Source organism: Pyrgilauda ruficollis, unplaced genomic scaffold (genome assembly GCF_017590135.1).
Source record: "Pyrgilauda ruficollis isolate IOZ18807 unplaced genomic scaffold, ASM1759013v1 scaffold6, whole genome shotgun sequence".
NCBI lineage: Eukaryota > Metazoa > Chordata > Aves > Passeriformes > Passeridae > Pyrgilauda > Pyrgilauda ruficollis.
This window is the reverse complement of record NW_024527710.1, coordinates 13,623,399-13,642,869: the sequence shown is the minus strand read 5'-3', so window position 1 is coordinate 13,642,869 and position 19,471 is coordinate 13,623,399. Positions and strand designations below refer to the sequence as shown.

The window sequence follows — 19,471 nt, the reverse complement described above, 5'->3', positions numbered from 1 at the left end:
AGTAATACCAATCCTCATCAAGATTTAAAACCAGAGGATGCCAACCTCTTCAAAATGAGCCTCCTCCTTTCTCTACAAAGTGAATCCATCTGTCCCACAGATACCTTGCACAGACAAATAAAGAAGTCAGCACAACATGTGGAAAGTCTCTAGGGATTAGGAGCACTGCCACAGGAAAAAAGAAAGTACTGCCTGATTTGCAGAGCAGCATCTGGAGGGAGGTCAAAATTGAAGGACAACTCTTCCCAGTAAAACACACTGAAGGAGAAATACAAAATCCTTAGACCTTACTCCTGTGGTCAGTTGTCTACAGATTAAACACACTGACAGAGAGGTACTTCAAAGTTCTTTTAAAAGCCTGTACATGAGAAAGAGCTCCCCAAGACACCACCTAACACATCAGGTGAGATGAATTACACCTGAAAGGTCACAACCATTATAAAGAAGTAAAACTAAACACAGAAAACATCAAAGACTTTTCAAAATAGGAACCAAACACCAAGAGAACACAGCTTGTTTTCCACAAGATACACTGAGGGAGGGAACAAGGATGAAATATACCACTATTTCATGAAATCAAAATTACTGCATTTGCTGAAGAGAAGCAACTGCTCTGTAACAAACCCTTCATAAGGAATTGTTAAATCCCTCCTCCACACACACAAATTAATATATGAAACCAGCATGACACTTAATGCCAAACCCACACCACCAAAGGTATGTGCCAGCCTTTCTTAAACAGTGCTTGAACTGACAGAGCTGGCTTTGGGATGGAACAGGAGGGGAATTAAGAACACAAAGCATTTAATTGAATTATACCCTTGCTTAAAGAGCTGTGCTCCCCACTACTGCATTGCTGGCAGCCTCACTTCAGTGAATGAACTGTGGTATTCTCAGACTTCCAATGTGTCACAGACCTACACAGGATGCAGACTGATTATGTGAAATACATGATTAGGAATATTTATTTTTTTGCCTTGGAATAGCTTTGTAATTCCTAACAACATTTAACCAGACCTACACAGGATGCAGACTGATTATGTGAAATACATGATTAGGAGTATTTATTTTTTTTGCCTTTGGAATAGCTTTGTAATTCCTACCAACATTTAATACTCATCCTTGTTAAAGATTAAAAAATAGCAAATTTAAGTTAAAATGCTTTCAACACTGTTGGAAGCATTTCAATATATGGGATAGCAGAGGAGCAATTATTTCTAACAGACTGAAACCTTTTCTAATGTTATGGTCCCCATTATTACTAAATGAAAATAGCAAATTTAAGTTAAAATGCTTTCAACACTGTTGGAAGCATTTCAATATATAGGATACCAGAGGAGCAATTATTTGATTGAAACCTTTTCTAATGTTATGATCCCCATTATTACTAAATGTTTTTTTGCAAAATAAGTCACAACACAACTGTTGTAAGTTATTCAAATTGCTTGAAGTGATTTTGACAACCCAATAAATGCGTACTTAGCATTTCTACTACAGCAAACTGATGCACAACACCACCTGATAAACAATTTTTAAGACAAAATGTACTTGCTTTTCTCTGTTCATCATCTTTGCAGTTCTGGAGTTTTTCATCAAAGAGCTGAAAGAAAGAGATACTCATGAAAACACTGAAAGTGTTATTTTTCCATATAAAATCAGACCAAACCACCAACACCTCAAAACAAAAAACATTTAATAAGGATAAAGTCATATACAACCCTGGTATTAGGATCCAAAGCAGTTTTGGTCTAGGATTTCTTTACAGCATTTGTGATATAACAGATTTGTAACTAATTTCTCACATCATCCCATCCGGCAAAAGACCGAATCTCACGGCTAAGCCTGACAATTCTACCATGATTTGGACAAAAAGGTGAGGTTAAAGAACATAACTGAACTCATCAGAACAGCCCCAGCTGCCTTTCTTCTATTTCAGCAAAAACCTTTGGGGCATATGAAGCATTTAACCAGAAGAGCTTTAACTCTTATCAACCCTTCCAGGTACTTTGATTCAGGGACATGATCCAAATCATGGAAGATTTGTAAGCACATTTTTTGGGAAGATATGACTTCCTAGCATTAATTTAAGTTTATTGTCTTAAGATGTAACAAACCAAAGGGAAATAAACCCTCGCTGAAAAGCCTGCCTGTGCATTTAACACAAACTGAGCTGAAAGAGTTAACAGAGGCCTCTGAGGGCACTCTAAGGTGCACACACAACCATGGAATTGTTCAAGGAAGAGAAAAGACTATGGGTAATCCTGAGAGTTCATCACATCCACCCTTACAGCTTAGAGAAGAGGATGTAATTTTTAGGAAGTGAGCTGCAGCTCTCCACTCAACTGCTCATGTGTTCCCCTTCCCTTGAGGGCTGATTTCTAGTTCTAAAAATAAACCGTGATCTTGGTCTCTGTCCATCCTCAAACTGACTCATCTTTCATTATTAATTAATTTCTATCCCCCTCCCCCCAGCTGGCCTGAAATAACAATTAGAAGGTGTAAAGATTTAAATACCTTCTATCAGTGAAGTGATGGCTCCAGAGTGGCAGAAAAGACAGCTCCTGATCAAGTCTTTGCAGGGCAGCTCTGAATTTTGTTTGCATCTCCTCTGCCCACCTTCATTTTTGTTGCTGTGCTCATCCCCCTCTGCACCCTACCCTCCAAGTGAATTTTTGCTGAATATCCCACATGCAATACTTGCACATTATATCAGGGGAAAAAATCCAACCCAGCAGAACTGAAGCAATTTAACAGCAATTTTGATCAGCTGAGTCATGGGAAAAAGGTGTCCTGAGCAGCAGCAAAAAGTGTTTTCCTCAAAAAGGTGAGTACTGAGAGATATGACCTCACTGTTCCTTGCAGTCCCATCTATTCTTAAAATACAAAGTTTAAAAAAGCTGTGTTGTACAACACTCCTACAGAATGTTATCACCCAAGGACAAAGCATGGATTATCCACCACCAATGCAACAAAGTCTGAAACTATCTGCAACTGTAGTTACACACCACTTGACAAAATCTACTCAAGACAGAGTCTAAAAATGCTATGAGCAACACAACGATTTAATTGTGTTTCAAAATGAAACTTAACACACTTAACCTTGCAATTTCCATAAAGGTTTTCTTGAAAACAGAAACTTTCAGCCATTGTAAACCATTTTATTTCAATCTGCTTGACATATTCCAATTTTTAACAATCCTAAGAGAAAGGCATTTTCATCTTGATGGACTTTCTCTGTCGAGCTTCCTTTCAAGCTAGCCTTGAAATCCAGCCTGACAAACAGACCCCCAACACAGAGAATGCAGCATTTAGTTACCATACCTTCAACTGGTCTATCAAGATCTGTAAGTAAGCATCAGCCTCAGTAAGTTTCTTGTCAAAATCATGAACGCTGGGAACAAATCCTGAATCCACACCCTAGGAATAAATAAACAAACAAAAATAAAATATTTAATTAGTGTCTCAGAGGAGAAAAAAATACAACAGCAATATGGTTTTGCCTGCCATCTGACTGAGAAAATGCTGCCTTGCCTCTCATCCTGCCACGTGCAGACACAGGCACACAGCTGAACACATTTTGGCTTCTATTTGCAGCTAAATCAGTAGCAGTAAATTGCTCCACATTTTCAGAGGGGGTATAATCATCACACACCAGAGTATTTCATTACTTATGATTGAACAAATCCTCTTAAATTACACTGATTAAAGTTTTTTTTTTATATAAAATAGAAAGGAGAATTCACATTTTTCTGAGGATTGTCTTGTGATTCCATATCCTTACACTTCAGCTAGGGAAGCCCAAATCACCCACTGGGGTAACTGCACATTTCACACTTTACACAGTATTGCTCAACTCACAGCTCCCTAGCTAAGAACTGCTAAATCTTTTCTTAAATACCTTTGATCTGAAAAGTTCAAAATTATTAGTCCTGGTTGCCCTAGTTCCTTCACAGCTATAGTGATTTGCATCCTTGTCACTGTATCTGAATTTTGACACTGTTGCAGGCAGAGCACCAAGGACAATGTACCAGTGCAATGAAAATGATTACTTTCATATTTTCTTGCTTGGCAATTTGTTTCTCCTAATAACAGAGCATACTTCTGTATATAACATAATCCCTGTCTCTAAACTGATACACCAGTGATTTAAAGACCCAAACAAAGTCCCACTGGGATACCACACCTTTAGAGGAAAGAAAATAGAGGATTCTTGATTACTCCTGCCTTCATGCACATATGCTATGTGAACACATTAAAGGTTTACTTATATAATACCTTTAATGCAAATGGAACTGAGAAACAAATACTGAAGTTGGAAAAAATTGTACACTGCAGGATAAACATATATAGGAGGAAAAACCCATGAAGAATAAAGAAGCAAACATCAGCTGTAAAATAACATAATCCTGAGAACATCACAGCAGTGACAACTTTGCTACCAGCCTCGATATTTTCACCTGTGTTCACACTGATCTCAAACAGGACAACTTCAAACTCTGCTGAAAACATCAACTGCTGTTGGAACGGCTGAGGATCTCAAGAGTCTGAGCATGTAAAGGAAAACTTTCCACATGGAGGAACACAGGCAATCTGTATTTAAAAATTCCACATTAGTGTAACGTCTTTCTTTGGCATTGTTTGCTCTGTCAGAACAGACAATTTCTCTTATTTTTGTATGATACTGGGCGATCATATTCAGAATTTTACCGATGGCTCTTTAGAGGTGTAAGCATTTTTGTGCAGTAGTGGAATGACTTGCACACAGTAGCTCACACAGCCTAAAACATAAACCCATCTACTGACTGTAGAAAATATTATTCTTTATTCATTTGCTACAGATGGCTATGCAGATCTTGACAACAGCTCTACAAGAGTACATCTATCCATACAGCTGGGTTTGTAATCAAAATTAAGGTACTTCACCTGTATTAGCCAACAGGGTCAAATTTAGAAACAGTGTTGTGAAGCAAGGAGGAAGGAGGAGAAGATGTGGAAAAAAGCCCCAACATTTTGACTGTGACAAAAAAATAAATTCAAAAAGCACTGAGTGTAACAAGTTATTAAAACAACTAATAGGCAGAAGGGAAAGTGCTCTCAACCCAGCAACTTTTGACTCTCCCTCAAACTAGCTTAAATTACACTGAAACTACATCTGAAATGATGTGAAATTAGTATTCAATTTCCTTGTACAGCTACCAGCCAAACTCATCAGTTCAGCAAATGGTCCTGCAAGCTCAGTTAAAAATTCTGGAGGTCAGGTTTCATGTACCAAACCACATACAAGAAATTTCTGCTGAAGATAATATACATAGAAATACGGTTTACTGTGCATGTTATCTGTATGCTGCATCAAAATGCTGATTTTTATTTCAGTCCTCACTCTATGACTATGAACATGTAACCACCTGATATTTTTAGTGGTGGCTTAAAGATAAAATGTCATTCTTAAATTTCAGGTTCTTAGAGCTAAGGGAAAAGCTGATCAAAACACTCAGTGTTACAACTGAGCAGACACCCACACAAAACACAGAGTGAAAATTGTAACCTAAGAAGCTCTATTAGAAAATTAAAACTTCAAACAATGTAAAGAGAAAGCCATAAAACCAGGTAAAGTGTCAAGCTGAACATAACAGAGATGAAACATAAGAATAATTTTGCACAGCACAGGAACTTAAAGCTCCAGCACCTCACTAGTTTGCTCTTGGGTAGTTAAGATGAAATTTGATAATCTTCTCAGCAAATTTATTAGCCTGTCTTATATGAGATTAGGTTAATAATTTAAGTTCTCACATAGTTTTAGAATTGAAAACTAAAAGATACTTGGAAAAGTTGAAAAGAGCAATACCATAGAAAAAACAGTCTGGATAAATAGCAAACAAAATCAATCAGTATTTCAAACCCAGCAGTAATTTAGAAAGAGGAGATACACAAAGTGCACATTTTGCAGAACAAATGCTTATTTCTTGATCTTCTGGTCCCTCAAAGCCACAGTAAAGGTAAAATGGGGGCCCTTTCTCTCCATGAAGGAAATGAGGCTTCAAAAGAAAGAGGTGAGCAGAGTCACTAGAATGGCATTTAACAGCTTGGTAAACTTGGACATTAGGAATCTGCACATCTCAACGAGCAATCAGATTTTTATGAGGAACTTGTTAAAATACACTGCTCACCTATTCACAGGCTGACAAAACAGGTTGCCTGCAGATATTGTTGAACCTCCACCCTTGGAGGGCAGAGCTCCAAACTCAACTGGATTTGACCTTTGACAATCTGATCTAAAGGATAAGTTTGCCTTGCAGTGAGAAGGTGCTTGGAACAGGCAACTTCTAGAGGTCTTCTCCAGCTGAAGTCATCATGTGATTCCAAAATAACTATCTTCAAATTATGGAAAAGAATAGGAATCCAGACTATTTCTGATCTTCAGAAATGCACTGACTCTATCTTACTGTCAGTACCTATCTGAAGTAGTAGAATTTGTTTTTCCATTGAGTAACTACATCTGTTTGTAAATACACTTTATAAACCTCAAATAAATACTCTGTATTCCTGTAAGTTTAAAAGAATTAACAGATTAAATATCTGCAGAAGGGAGTAATTATAAAAATTTTAGTCTGACCACCACCTTCCAAACCAGGAAGTTCAGTGTCAAAACAAGTAATGTGATGTCTGACTGCTCCCCACCAAAAGAAACCATACTGATAAGAACTCTAGAGAAAAGAGAAAAAGGTACCATCGAATTCTTTCCCTCATCCTCCCTCCCTCCCTCCCACAACTTCTGGAATGTCCCTCTCCTTCAGGACACAGCAAAAGCTCAAGGCCCAGAGTGTCCAGGGCACATCTCAGAGGCAGTGTCTGCAGGAGGCAGGGCCCAGCAGCACGGACCAGCCTGAGCTCAGTGTCCCAGGGGCATCTCTGTGATCCCCAGTGATGTGGAGTGACCACACAGCATGGTTTTCCTAGGAAAGGGTTTCCATGCTGCTCTCGAGTTGAGTAAACAATTTGCATGCTAAAGTCCTGCAAAATTATTCCCTTCATGCACAACCCTTTTTTTTGGAGGAGGTAAAGAGGAGGGCAACAACAAAACCTAATTAAAAATACATATTTTGAGCCTTATTTTCACCACAGAACTGCCAGCACCAAGGGAGTTTTGTGTTGTTTCCTGGTCCTCCAAATTAGAAGTCACACATATCTCTAATGCATTTGTATTCAAAACTTGTCCATGCTGAGAAGTAATTCAGCCTAATTTAAACCAGTTCTTTCAAACTCAGATGGGATGAAAAGATTGCATCCTCCTTAGAAGAAGCATACCAGAAAAATTCAACTATATTTCTCAAATAAAAGCATTACAATAATAGCTTTCCTGGGGGAGGAAGGCAGAAAGCTGTACAGAGTAGAATTTCGTATCTTTTTGAAGACACTTCTTCTGCATTCTTCATCTAATTAGGATTCCAAATCTAACAAAAAATTCCTGTGTAATTTAGTTTGAAGGAGTGAATAAGAACGTTTTCCTTTCATCCACAATATCTCAACAGAAACATATCCCTTGTCTACATGCTTGATTTTGATGAGCTGGACATTGCCTGTAAGGACCACTGATAAAAAATTGAAGAAAAACATGAAATGAACTTGTAAGCCATTAAACAAGGGCACTTTTGTGGCAAAAAAAACCCTCTATTTTTTTCCTCTGCTAGATTTTTATGCAATATTTGACGCTCAGAACATGTTTGAAAACAAATATATAGTGTGTGAAAAGCATATGACCCTTCAAAACAGAGTACTGCAATTCTTAGAGGAAAAAAAAGAAAGGTTCTACTTTGCAAAACACAAAATGCTTAGCAAAGACTGTGTACCTGTAGATACTATCAGATCTCCAAGAAGAACAGAAAGTTCAGAAGACAGGAACATTTACACACTGATGTAAAATTCTCTCTTTAAAGCATAGGTTTATAATTCTGAAACCTCATAATACAAAGTATATCTTAGAGTCCCATTCCTTTACCTTTACAATCTATAATCAGTGCAGATAATGCACATGTTCTAGGGTATTCAGCCACTATCCTGATTATTTCATTAGAAAAATCTGAAAAGAGCAGCATGGCTGCCAACCCTATGACCTCCCACTACTGCTTGAAAAACATCTACACTGGATACATGTTTAATCTAAAAGAGCCTGGTTTTAGTTTTGGGCAAGAATTCTTGACTCACAAAAGCAGCAGCACCGAAAAGCCAGTTAATAACAATACAATATACTTTAGAGTGTAATATACTTAACACACAAGGAAGTTTTATTCTACCTTGTGTTCTTGCTCGCAGCTTTAGAAAGGTCAGAAAAAATCCTGGTTAATGTGGTACTAAGTGAACTGCTACTATCAACATTTCATAAACACTTTGAACCAGCATAAATGAAGGGGAAACAAATCAGTTCCCCTGCTGTTTACTGTAGCCTTCACTCTGCTCTTTATTTTGAGTCAGCATAAACGTTTACCTTGTCACATAAACAACTCAATGTGGAAACTAATCAGGGTTAAAAATAAATGCAGAAAGACAGAGCAGCAAGAAAAGCAATTTTAAGTTCCAAATTCCACCCTTCTTGCCACACTGCCTCTTCCCTTTTGCTAGGAGAAGTGAGACAGGACTGCTTCCAGAAGCAGCACCAATTCCTACATTTTGGTGAAGCCATGGTGTAAGTCAGTGTTTGAGCCATTGTATCTTCTCTTCTCAACAGCCAGCACAGACCCACTTATTAGAATCAAGTTTTCTTATCATTTGCTACCCAGGAAGTAAACATCTTGTTTAAATTATGAAATTATCAACCTACAAAGCAATTAATTTTCACTTAATTCCTTTCATTTTAATGGTGGTTAGAAATGGCCCACCTTCATAATTTCAGTTCCTTTGTCTCTACAGAGGCCACTTAGAGGCTGAAGTAAATTAGTGTAGATCAAATAAGGAAGTTACTGTGTTACTGTGCTCCTAAAAGACATGAGCTATCCATTATAACTCACGAGACAATTCCAGAGCCGAATTCCACTGCCCAAAAGCACTTGTAGCACTAGGGTGCTGCCAGGGTGTACTTGACAGCAAGGAAAGCAGGACAGTGAGAAGCATGTCCTGTCTGAATGGGACTGCTGCTTGACATGAGATGCTGCTGAGGAACTGAAGAAAATGTGAGATCGCTTATCTCCCCACACAAACACGAAACCTTAGCCACAACATGCCTTCACCCCAGGCACACCCTCCCCCTTAGGTCCTGTGGGTCCGAGGCAACTGCTGTGCTGCCCCTGCAAAGCCACAGGCCTGCTAATGCCACAACAGTAACAATTTGGGGAGACAAGGGGAAAAACTCTGCGGGGGTCAGAATGCCATTTCCAGTACTATCACACCACCTGTTCAATGACTTTTCAATGGACACAGCTAATACTAGAACTACTACATGTACTGTTAGCAATAGCTTCAATACAAATGCATACGAAAACACAGCACAGTTCAGTTTCAAAATTCAAACAAATCAGGCGTCAAGTGTATCTGAAACGCTTCCTCACTGTTGTTGTTCCCTTTGGCTACAACATTACTAATTGTCAGCCCTCTGGACAGTTTGGGTCCCTTTATACATTCTATGTATTTATGACTCAGTTCCTTGACTGTAGCTCATTATAGGCTTGGGGGGAGGTGGGGGCAGAAGAAGCGTGTTTCATTCTGTGTTTCAAAAACATTTCCATTACAAACAGTGAAGGACAGCACAGCAGAACATTTAGGCAAAAATAAAACCAGCAAGATTAATCAGGCTAGAGAACACAAAGACACCACTTCACCTCTCCACCTCGCATTAACTCGTAATCCTTCCTGCTTTGGTTCACACAGCACACGAACCACCTGGGCTTTGGTACAGTTTCTCACAGATCAGATGAGTTTTTGGTGCAGTTAAGTCAACTTTAAGTCTGACTTTCAAACTTGAACACTCCTGTACTAGCACAGGCAGACTGAAAAGCAGCATAGAAATATGAAAAAAAAAGACTCTGAAAAGATACAACACTTTGGACACAACCAGACGCCTAAAGGTTTTAAGTGACTGTGAACCACATGTTTATTTAGCGACAGAAACTAAGAACCTAAGAAAATGCCTTTACAGAAAATAATCTCTGCCGCGGCACTCAGACCCCGCCATCCCGCTGAGCCAATAATCCCCCAAAGAACCCGCTCCGCTGTTTTGTCCGAAGGAAAAGGAAAGCGAAAGAGCACCGAGGGCACGAAGCGCCGTTTTGCTCAAACGCTGCTGAAGCCGAGGCGTGTCTGTGTGGCGGAGAGCAGCATCCCTGCGGGCACACGGGACCTGGCAGCACCCGCTGCTGCCCGGAGCCATCCGGGCGCTCCGTGCCCGCGGCCCCGCTCCCGTCCCCGGGCAGGGCAGGGCAGGGCAGCACTCCCGGCCGCCAAGCGCAGGGGCTCGCTGCCCGCCCGGGGCTGCCCCGAGGGACACCCGCAGCCCCGACCCGCGGCCCCCCGTACTCACACCGGCCATCCCTCGGCGCTACGAGCGCAGCGGAGGAGCGGGGCCGGCCGCCCGCCCGCCGGGCCCCGGCAGCGCCGCCTCCAGCGGGGCGGGAAGGGGCGGGATGGGAAGGGCAGGAGCCCCCGGCCGCGGCCCCGCCGAGCGCGTCACCGACACGGCGGACGGAGATTGGAGCGGGGGCGGCCCGGCCCCGGGAGCCGCGGCCAGGGAGGGAGGGGAAGGCCAGCAGGGCCCGGCCGGCCGTGGAGCAGCGGGGATGTCTCTGCCCAGATTCACCCAGCCCGCGCTCGGCCCTGCGAGCATCCCCCCAAACTTCGGCCTCTGTTCGTGCCGCCCCCGCGTCCCACCGGCGAGGGAGAGCAGAAGGAAGGCCACGCTCCTAAGCCATGAAAGAAAGAGGTTTGGCAAGGAGCTGTTTCATTCTTAAATCGGTTCAGCAGCTCCCGTGGCAAGCCTTGGCAGTTCCTGAATGGGGTGTAAGTGAACACTTCTGCACCGACTCCACAAACAAGGGCCAGAGGCTAAAAGGTTACATGACCCGTACACTGAAGAAGCTTCTTGAAAATGAGTGGTGAGCACACAGCAGCGGCCCACAAACTATTACATTCAATGGTGAACATATTTACAAGGATGGAGGATGTGTTTCTTAGTACTCGATTCAGGTTTTTTAATTATTCCCTCAAACATGACTAGATAAATTACTAACTGGGGCTTTATTTTTTTTTTCCTTACTTATTTGAAAATCTCCAGGAACTAGAACAGTTATGTAATGGGAAATAGTTCCATTATTAGCTGCTATCATGAAATCTATTTCCACCAATATAACTACACTCACAATTTCTAGAGAGCATAGAAGTATACATTTTGATAAAACCAATGTATGTTCTGGTGTTTCATTCCTTGACTCTGTATCTCCATGTCATAAAAAGTCTTCCAGCTGGAGAAAGCAGCACAGATTTCTTTTACTTCATTTCACCTAAACAGGACCACTCACATTAACCTATTCACTTTCTAAGCTGAGGATGGGGAAAAAAGCATTCCTTGGGAGCGAGCTCAGCCCTTCTACATCCACATATTTTTCCCTAGGTAATCCCTGTCTCCCCACATCCACTGCAGAGTGGGGTTCTTCAGCCCTTGGTCAGCTACAGTGTCCAGATGCAGAGATCACTTCTAACATACCCATGGCACAGTAGGAGGGGTAAAAAGCTGAGTGTTGAATGGGAATTTTTATCCAGAGATCTGCTATTCTCTAAAAAATTTGTAGCGGTCTTTAATAGATGAAAGAAGGTTGAAACTCACTGTCTAACAGGTAAATTTACCAAGATACCACAATGGTCTAAAGTTGAATGGGCCAAATTCAGGCTTGTTCTAAACCTTTAGATTGGGCAAATGTCATCTAAATCAGTCTTCATAAGCTTCTCTTTAAGTGATATTAGAGATTTCACTCTATCTTTCTTCACACTGAACCAAATGTTGAGACCTAATTCTCCTGGTATGCTACAAAAGCACAACCAAAGCTTTATTCAACACAAATAAAGAAGACCTGCTTTAATATTTCTACACTGTCACCAGACACCTATATGTTACAAACCAAATCCCTTTCATGAGAGTTTGGGTTTCCCTCCAGGGCAAAACAAATGTTCAGCAAGTCTTATAGACACGTCCAGCTCTGGAGCATCACCAGAAACTGATCTTAGATGATAGAACCACAGACTGTGCAGAGCTGGAAGTGACCCACAAGGATGACAGAGTCCAACTCCTGGAACTAGGTAACTAGAGTTAAGAACCATCCTCAATCCAACCATCTGTCTTTAGAACCAGAAAACCACTGACACCCAGCTTACACAGTGATATCCAGCTTCAAACAAGCTATTTATCATTTTTATCATCCAGAAAAAGGTTCAATCCTGCTATCTTATTTTAATTTCCAAGTTAGGTGGCATACAAGCACACAAGAGCCTTGATCCAAAAAGGACTCCTAGTTTTAAGCAAAAAAACAACAAAAAAACCCCAACTAAAACCCCAAATAAATGTACAACAATAAATCCAGAACCTTACCATAAATACACATTATAAATAAATATGAGTCAAGGATAACTATATATATAATAAATATGAGTTAATAAAGGAAAGTGTCATTCTGACTTTTCATTATGGTAGGACAAGAAAAATGTGACAGACTCAAACCTAAACAGATGTTTTACTATATCCAATTGTATAAGCCATAGAACAGCCAGATTTTATACAGGATGTGTTGGATATTAGAAGTCATGCCACTGTATCACATAGCTTTGGAAAAAACAAAAGTAAAACAAGCGAAAACTGAAAGTGAAACTTGCCTGAAGTTGTAGGGTATGGCGGAGGATGGTGTCCTCTAAAGCATGGATCCACTTCTCCCTCTCATCTGCATCTCGAGCTGAAAAAGAATTCAAAAGAATTGTTAAATTACATGCAGTCTTATATACTAGAAGGCATAGGCAAACAGATCTGATGTCCACACTAAATAGGGAAATTAATCACACTGTGTTAATCACCAAGCACATAATTCCACAATTGTCTTAATATCCTGTTTCTTCTTCTGTGGTTGCAGCTCTGTTCCTTGTCCAGCTTTAGGGAACATATGCAAACAGAGTTTGCACAGATATTCCTCAATTCATTACATAATTTTAAAATTTTCTTATTTACAAGAAAATTATCTGTAATAAATTATCTAATAATTCTGCTTCAGTGTGGACATAGTAACTTTCAGGAATGGATTCATAATATGGGACAAACACCCCTAACAGGTCACTGGTGTGAATAATGAGGCACAAAGAATAATCTTAAACATAAAACAAACATTAAATTGAAGAAAATCCTACTCTAAAACTGCTTTCTTTCCCCCCTATCCCCAGTACAGACAAGCCACCTTTACTTCACTAGTCTGAAAGAGTTCCTTGCTGTGCTCTAGGAGTACTTAAAAAACAAAGGAGTGGGGTCATTGGACTCCAGGTAAAGAAAGAAGGGAAAATTCCAGAGGCATTTTCCAAAATAGACTGTAAACAAACTGGCCTGTAAATGGATTAAGTTATTAACAATTGTTTCTAGTTCCTCACTCAAATGGAAGATATTAAAAGAAACAGGAAGCCTGCTAGAAGCAAGGAAAGCTTAAGTGAGCTAGCACCTATTATGAATCAGTGAATTGAGATTTCTATCTCACTTATTTTTCAGAGGAAATATCCTTAGGCTATAGTGAAATGTACTCTCCAGCTCAAAATACTTTGTTTCAATGTTCTCTTCCTCACCCTTTTGTTTCCATTGCTTTTATTTTTTGGATTTCTGCAGCTTAAACCTATCAGTACTTAAAAATGCCCCATGTCTTCTGATTATGTAGATTTTTCTAAACTCCCCAAAGATAACCCTACCAATTTAAACATAAACATACTGCACTGTTTACTTCAGCATATATACACTAATCATGTCAAGTTAACAAAACCATCAGGAGAGAACTGACAATGTATATGCAGGTGAGAAATAATTAAGATTGTATTTTTAATAGACAAGCTTGCTCAGAGCCTAACTGATGAGGTGGCCTCACAAAACAGTGGGACAAAATTTTCACTACACACAAGGTTTCAGCCACAAAACCATTAACCTGAACAAATTAAAACTAAACATAAGGAAAAGTGGCTACCAAAGTGCTTTTAGATGCACTTTGAGAAAGAGGGAAGTTCAAGTAATTAAATGTTACTCGGAACAGCAGACGAGTTTCCTGCAGGAAATGCAGCAAGGGTTAAAAAGTTGGATATGTCTTATTAGAAAGAACTTTTAACTTACAGGACTCTTCTTACTGATGATCCACATTTTAATTGAGAACCTGAAGCAGGCACTGAGGACAAGTTTATAATTCAGTGAAAGCAGACAGGATGGAGGGACAGGACCCTGTCAACTCTGTCCCGTGACTGCATTACTCCAAATACATTTTGCAACATGCAAATTACAGTCTTTCTTTTCACATTCTGTACACACATGCACACACAAACGATGTTCTTTTTGCACAGCATTACACCTTGACACTAGTTTCAATTACTGAACTAATCAACTAGAATCAATTTTAATGCTTCCTAGTTTCTTTGGTTCTGCTTACCAAAACCAGGCTCCTTGGCCTAGTCCTGCCAGACATATCAATCAAGTTTATTCTTCCTATACTATTTTAGTTTATAGCTTACTCTTCCTATGTTATTCTTGCAGTCACCACTAAACATATATAATTACCTTTATCATTAATCTACCAGTATTCAGTGCTTTAAATTTCCAAAGGTGTGTCTAAAACAATAGTGCTTTGGACAGCATTATTTCAATGTGTGTAAGGTTTCTGTTTTTCTGTGGTGTTTTTTTAATCACTATTTCCCAGTCCCAAAAAACATCTTACTGGGGAACTGGGGTACAAGTCACTGAGGTGCTATTAAGTAATTCATGGGATACAAATATCCTATGTTGAAGGGTTTTTTCCCACGATTATTTAAACTAAAAAGGAAACAATTAAGCTGCAGACCAGTGAATTAATCCTTGTATTGCAGCAGGATTCCTGTGATCTTCCATACTGCCAGCAAAAAGAGGTCACGGTATTAGTTAAATACTAATCTTAATATACAGCAGCCCATTAACAAAGGTTATCACATTCTGGCTTGAATCTGAACCCCCAGCAGAACAGGGAGGCCTTACAGCAGCAGGGAAGACCTAGAAACCAACCAACCCATACAGTTCCAAAGTGAAACTGACTTTCTTGTGCTCATTAATAAACTGAATTTTTCAAGCTTCTGCTTCTCCAATGACCCCTTTACAGCTCTCTCTACCAGGGCTCAGCAGAGCAGGAAAAAGCTGGGTTTTTTCCTCATATATTAGACATTGCAATCTTCTGGTATAACATGATCAATCCTTAGGGAGCACACATCAATCCTGCTACTTAGAGAAAGTCTCGGGCACAATAAATCCAGGAACACTGCCATGAGAAGACTGCTTACTGCATGGAAACACGGCATCAAAACCTTTTAAGCACTCTGTTCAGGACACTGGTTTAATTTCAGACCATCTATCATCAACAGCAGATCCTCCTGGCTCTCCTCCATAGACTCTTAAGAAAACCATGGAGAAAACCAGCAGGATGCAGTTTTTAGTAAAGCAAGATGCAAGAAAAATTATATTAAATCTAATCAAAATGGCTGCTGTGAGATTAGGTGCAAGTAAAAGCTCCCTAATGGTAAAAGCAATTTAGAACTGAACAGCTGCTAAAAGATCACTGATGGAAAAAAAAAAAAAATCAATGGCAACATTCAAAAAAGAGATTAGTCGACACACTCAGAAAGAATTTATGGGAAAAAATCTACACACAATGGTCAGAGATCATTATCTACCCATCTGTAGGGAAAGCTAAATATCCAAGCTGTTTTTCATTTAAAGAAGGCAACTTTGGTCAAAGAAAAAGTTCAAATACCTTTGCACCTAAGAAGGTTGTGATGCACACCTCCTAATATCCACTCTGTATCTGCAGATGCTTTCTTCAGCAGGTAGGGACAAGAATGCCCTGCTCATTAGTCCTTGCCTCAAGTACCCTGAAATCACTCCAACTTTTCCATTATTTGACCAGGTTCCACTTTAAAGTTAATCCCCTCCTCAATTCCTATGTGAAAGCTACTCCAGAATTTGTTTCTGACAAAACATTTGGGATAAGGCAATTCTTATCTACTCCAAGGAATTACACTGGTGTGCTTATACAAAAATAGAGGAGTTTTATCTGGTCCCTCCTGGCACAAAACTTCTAAAAAGAGAAGAAAGACAAGAGAGATAAACAAATTGCTTTTCCCTAGGCTGATTCTAGAATAACAGTATTACAAAAAACCAAACAAGAAACACTGAAGGACACCTGGACATGAGAACTACCTGACACTTAAAAACAGAAAGGGGGCTCTTAGTCTGAGGGGTTAATGCAAGTGTTACCTGGTCAGCTGAAATTCAAATTGTGCTAGAGCATGTAACTACCCACAAAAATAGCCATGCTATGTCTGCAGTTGAGAGGGCACTAACAGGGCCTGTGTTTTTCTCTTAAGTCCTAGAATTTTAATTCAGTTTTTACTGCAATTTAACAGTGAGCATTTGCACGTGAAAGAAGCTAAATCCACACAGAGCTGCATAATCACTGCTGTGTGCAAGAGACTGGAATCATTAATGGCTGAAACATTGCAATTCACTGTGATTATGTCAGTTAAGCTATTTTTACTTTTTTTTTTCCTAGTAGAATTAGTATTTACAAGCTAGATTAGAGTTTGTTCCCATATGCCTAAGCCCTCACTCCTCTGTGTCTGTGGTGCATCCTTTGAAAGACACCTGTATAATTTACTGTGACATCTCAGGCATATCTAAGACAACCACAGGGTACTTAACATGATCACAGCCCTATTTATGACTAGTTCAGAGAAACACACTTGAAAAGTATGTCATTTATTACAATGAGCTTTAATATGATTTTTTTTAATGTGTATTTTTTGTGATCTGTTGGTCGAGCTTATTCCTAAGATATTTTCACATCAATCTTATACTAAAAAAAAATCTGAACTCTCTCCTAGAGGAGGTCCAAAGAAAGAAAAACAATTATTTGATCAAAGAAAAAACTATAGAATGAAAAAAGGAGTGAACACTAGAATTACTGCTTCTACTGAAGAATTTCTGTAATTCTGAAAAACTGAAAAAACTCCCTTTTTGTTTTATGAAACTGTCCTTTATCTCTGAACTTTCCAAACTGCTAAATCAGATATGTCAGGGATTTTTAAAAGTTCTATTCTATGAGGATAAGAAGTCAAATGAAATGCAACTACATTAGATGCTCTCAGCCTCTATTAATTTTCCAAATAGAGAATAAATTTTATAATTTAGAGTTCCTACAATATTTACTTAGCTGTGGAGAGATTATATGTGTTTATATAACGTATACCAAATGTTAAAGTACAGCATAAAACAGATTACTTTTTCCAGCCTAAGCTTGATAGCATCTAAAGATTAGATATAAACAAGTTTAACAACTCTGCTCCACGATACAGCATTTACCACCAGCATTTCTAGGTCATGCACAGCAGTACTTGGAAGACAGAATACACACAAAATATATCACCTCAGAATCTGCATACTGGTGCTTATTTTTTTGTGTGTGTGCATCTATATGGGCATTAGGATGAAAGAAAAACCTGAAGAATTAGTGAGAAAAATTTACTAGATTACTTATAAAAACACCACACTGTCACAAGAAGAAATGCATATTTTATTTTCATTCACTGTGACCTACTTACAGGCAGAACTCAGTAAGAAGAGTCTATTACACCCACAGAGTCAATAGAGTCAATTATGCTGCCTTTATTCTGACAGAACTTCCACTGATTTGTATGCAAAATTCCTGTATTTTCTCAGCCAAGTGCAGAACTAGTGTAGTATCTTTACACACAAATCACCAGATAACAGAGATGAAATCCTGGCTACACTGAGATCGATAGGATTGAGACTGCCACCAGTCTCAATGGAGAGAGATTTCATCAGCAGTGCTCAATAAGGTGGAAAAGTCAGCATCACAGGACTGTTCCATGGCTAAATAAATTGCTATTTAAAGTCACTGAAGGCCTTTCAAACCATAAAAAACATGCCAGATGAAGAAGGGTTTCACAGAAGCCTGGCACAACACTGGACTTCCACAAATACCCTTTAACACATGCAGCTCCCACATCTGGCAGTAGCTTGAACATTATTTCCTCCATATCATAATTCTGGAGTTGTCCCAATCATTATTCTCCCTCCTCCTGATGCCATTCTCCACCCACACACATAAATCAAGCCTCCTTTTGTTCTTCAGGTGTCCGACCAGCCTGAGCTCCCTGTCCCTACAGGAAACTCCTGTGCAGTCACAAGACACTAAGTCATGCCCAAACAAAAGACAGCAAAAGATCTCCTGAGTACAATGTGTTTGGAAGATTCATCTGTGATCTGGAGAAATCAACTAAACTGTTCTTTTATTGTTACCTAAACTCAAAAGCCTTTTTAGCAAGCTTTACAGTCAGCCCAGAAACACAGCTTTGGGGGGAAACTTGTGTGACAAAGGAAACACATGATCAAGTTGCTATTAGTTCTGATAACAGAGATGAAATCCTGGCTACACTGAGATCGATAGGATTGAGACTGCCACCAGTCTCAATGGAGAGAGATTTCATCAGCAGTGCTCAATAAGGTGGAAAAGTCAGCATCACAGGACTGTTCCATGGCTAAATAAATTGCTATTTAAAGTCACTGAAGGCCTTTCAAACCATAAAAAACATGCCAGATGAAGAAGGGTTTCACAGAAGCCTGGCACAACACTGGACTTCCACAAATACCCTTTGCACCCAAACACATGCAGCTCCCACATCTGGCAGTAGCTTGAACATTATTTCCTCCATATCATAATTCTGGAGTTGTCCCAATCATTATTCTCCCTCCTCCTGATGCCATTCTCCACCCACACACATAAATCAAGCCTCCTTTTGTTCTTCAGGTGTCCGACCAGCCTGAGCTCCCTGTCCCTACAGGAAACTCCTGTGCAGTCACAAGACACTAAGTCATGCCCAAACAAAAGACAGCAAAAGATCTCCTGAGTACAATGTGTTTGGAAGATTCATCTGTGATCTTGAGAAATCAACTAAACTGTTCTTTTATTGTTACCTAAACTCAAAAGCCTTTTTAGCAAGCTTTACAGTCAGCCCAGAAACACAGCTTTGGGGGGAAACTTGTGTGACAAAGGAAACACATGATCAAGTTGCTATTAGTTCTCTTTGGAAATCCATATATAATGTGTAATTTTGTAATTAAACATTTCTGAGTGTGGGACAAATCTGCAAACATATGGTTTTTCACTAATGAGTAATACTTAAATATTAATCATAGCAGCACTAAACAATACTTCATACGGTA

At 39.6% G+C, this 19,471-nt stretch overlaps 1 protein-coding gene across 5 annotated transcripts in view; it reads right to left on the bottom strand.

Annotated features, from left to right (window-relative positions):
- The window catches only part of OSBPL9 (oxysterol binding protein like 9), a 57,105-nt gene that overhangs the window by 20,495 nt on the left and 17,139 nt on the right, over positions 1-19,471 (bottom strand). For 4 of the 5 annotated variants that reach the window (XR_005956425.1, XR_005956426.1, XM_041483069.1 and 1 more), the window contains exons 4-6: positions 12,847-12,923; positions 3,322-3,417; positions 1,553-1,600 (exon numbers count right to left, since the gene is read on the bottom strand). Coding sequence is in view for 3 of the 5 variants with exons in the window: in XM_041483069.1 (XP_041339003.1) it covers positions 1,553-1,600; positions 3,322-3,417; positions 12,847-12,923 (221 nt within the window). In the remaining 2 variants the exon portion in view is untranslated. Of the gene's footprint in view, positions 1-1,552; positions 1,601-3,321; positions 3,418-10,507; positions 10,601-12,846; positions 12,924-19,471 lie in introns of those variants that run through there. The other variant, XM_041483071.1, reaches the window with a different exon arrangement.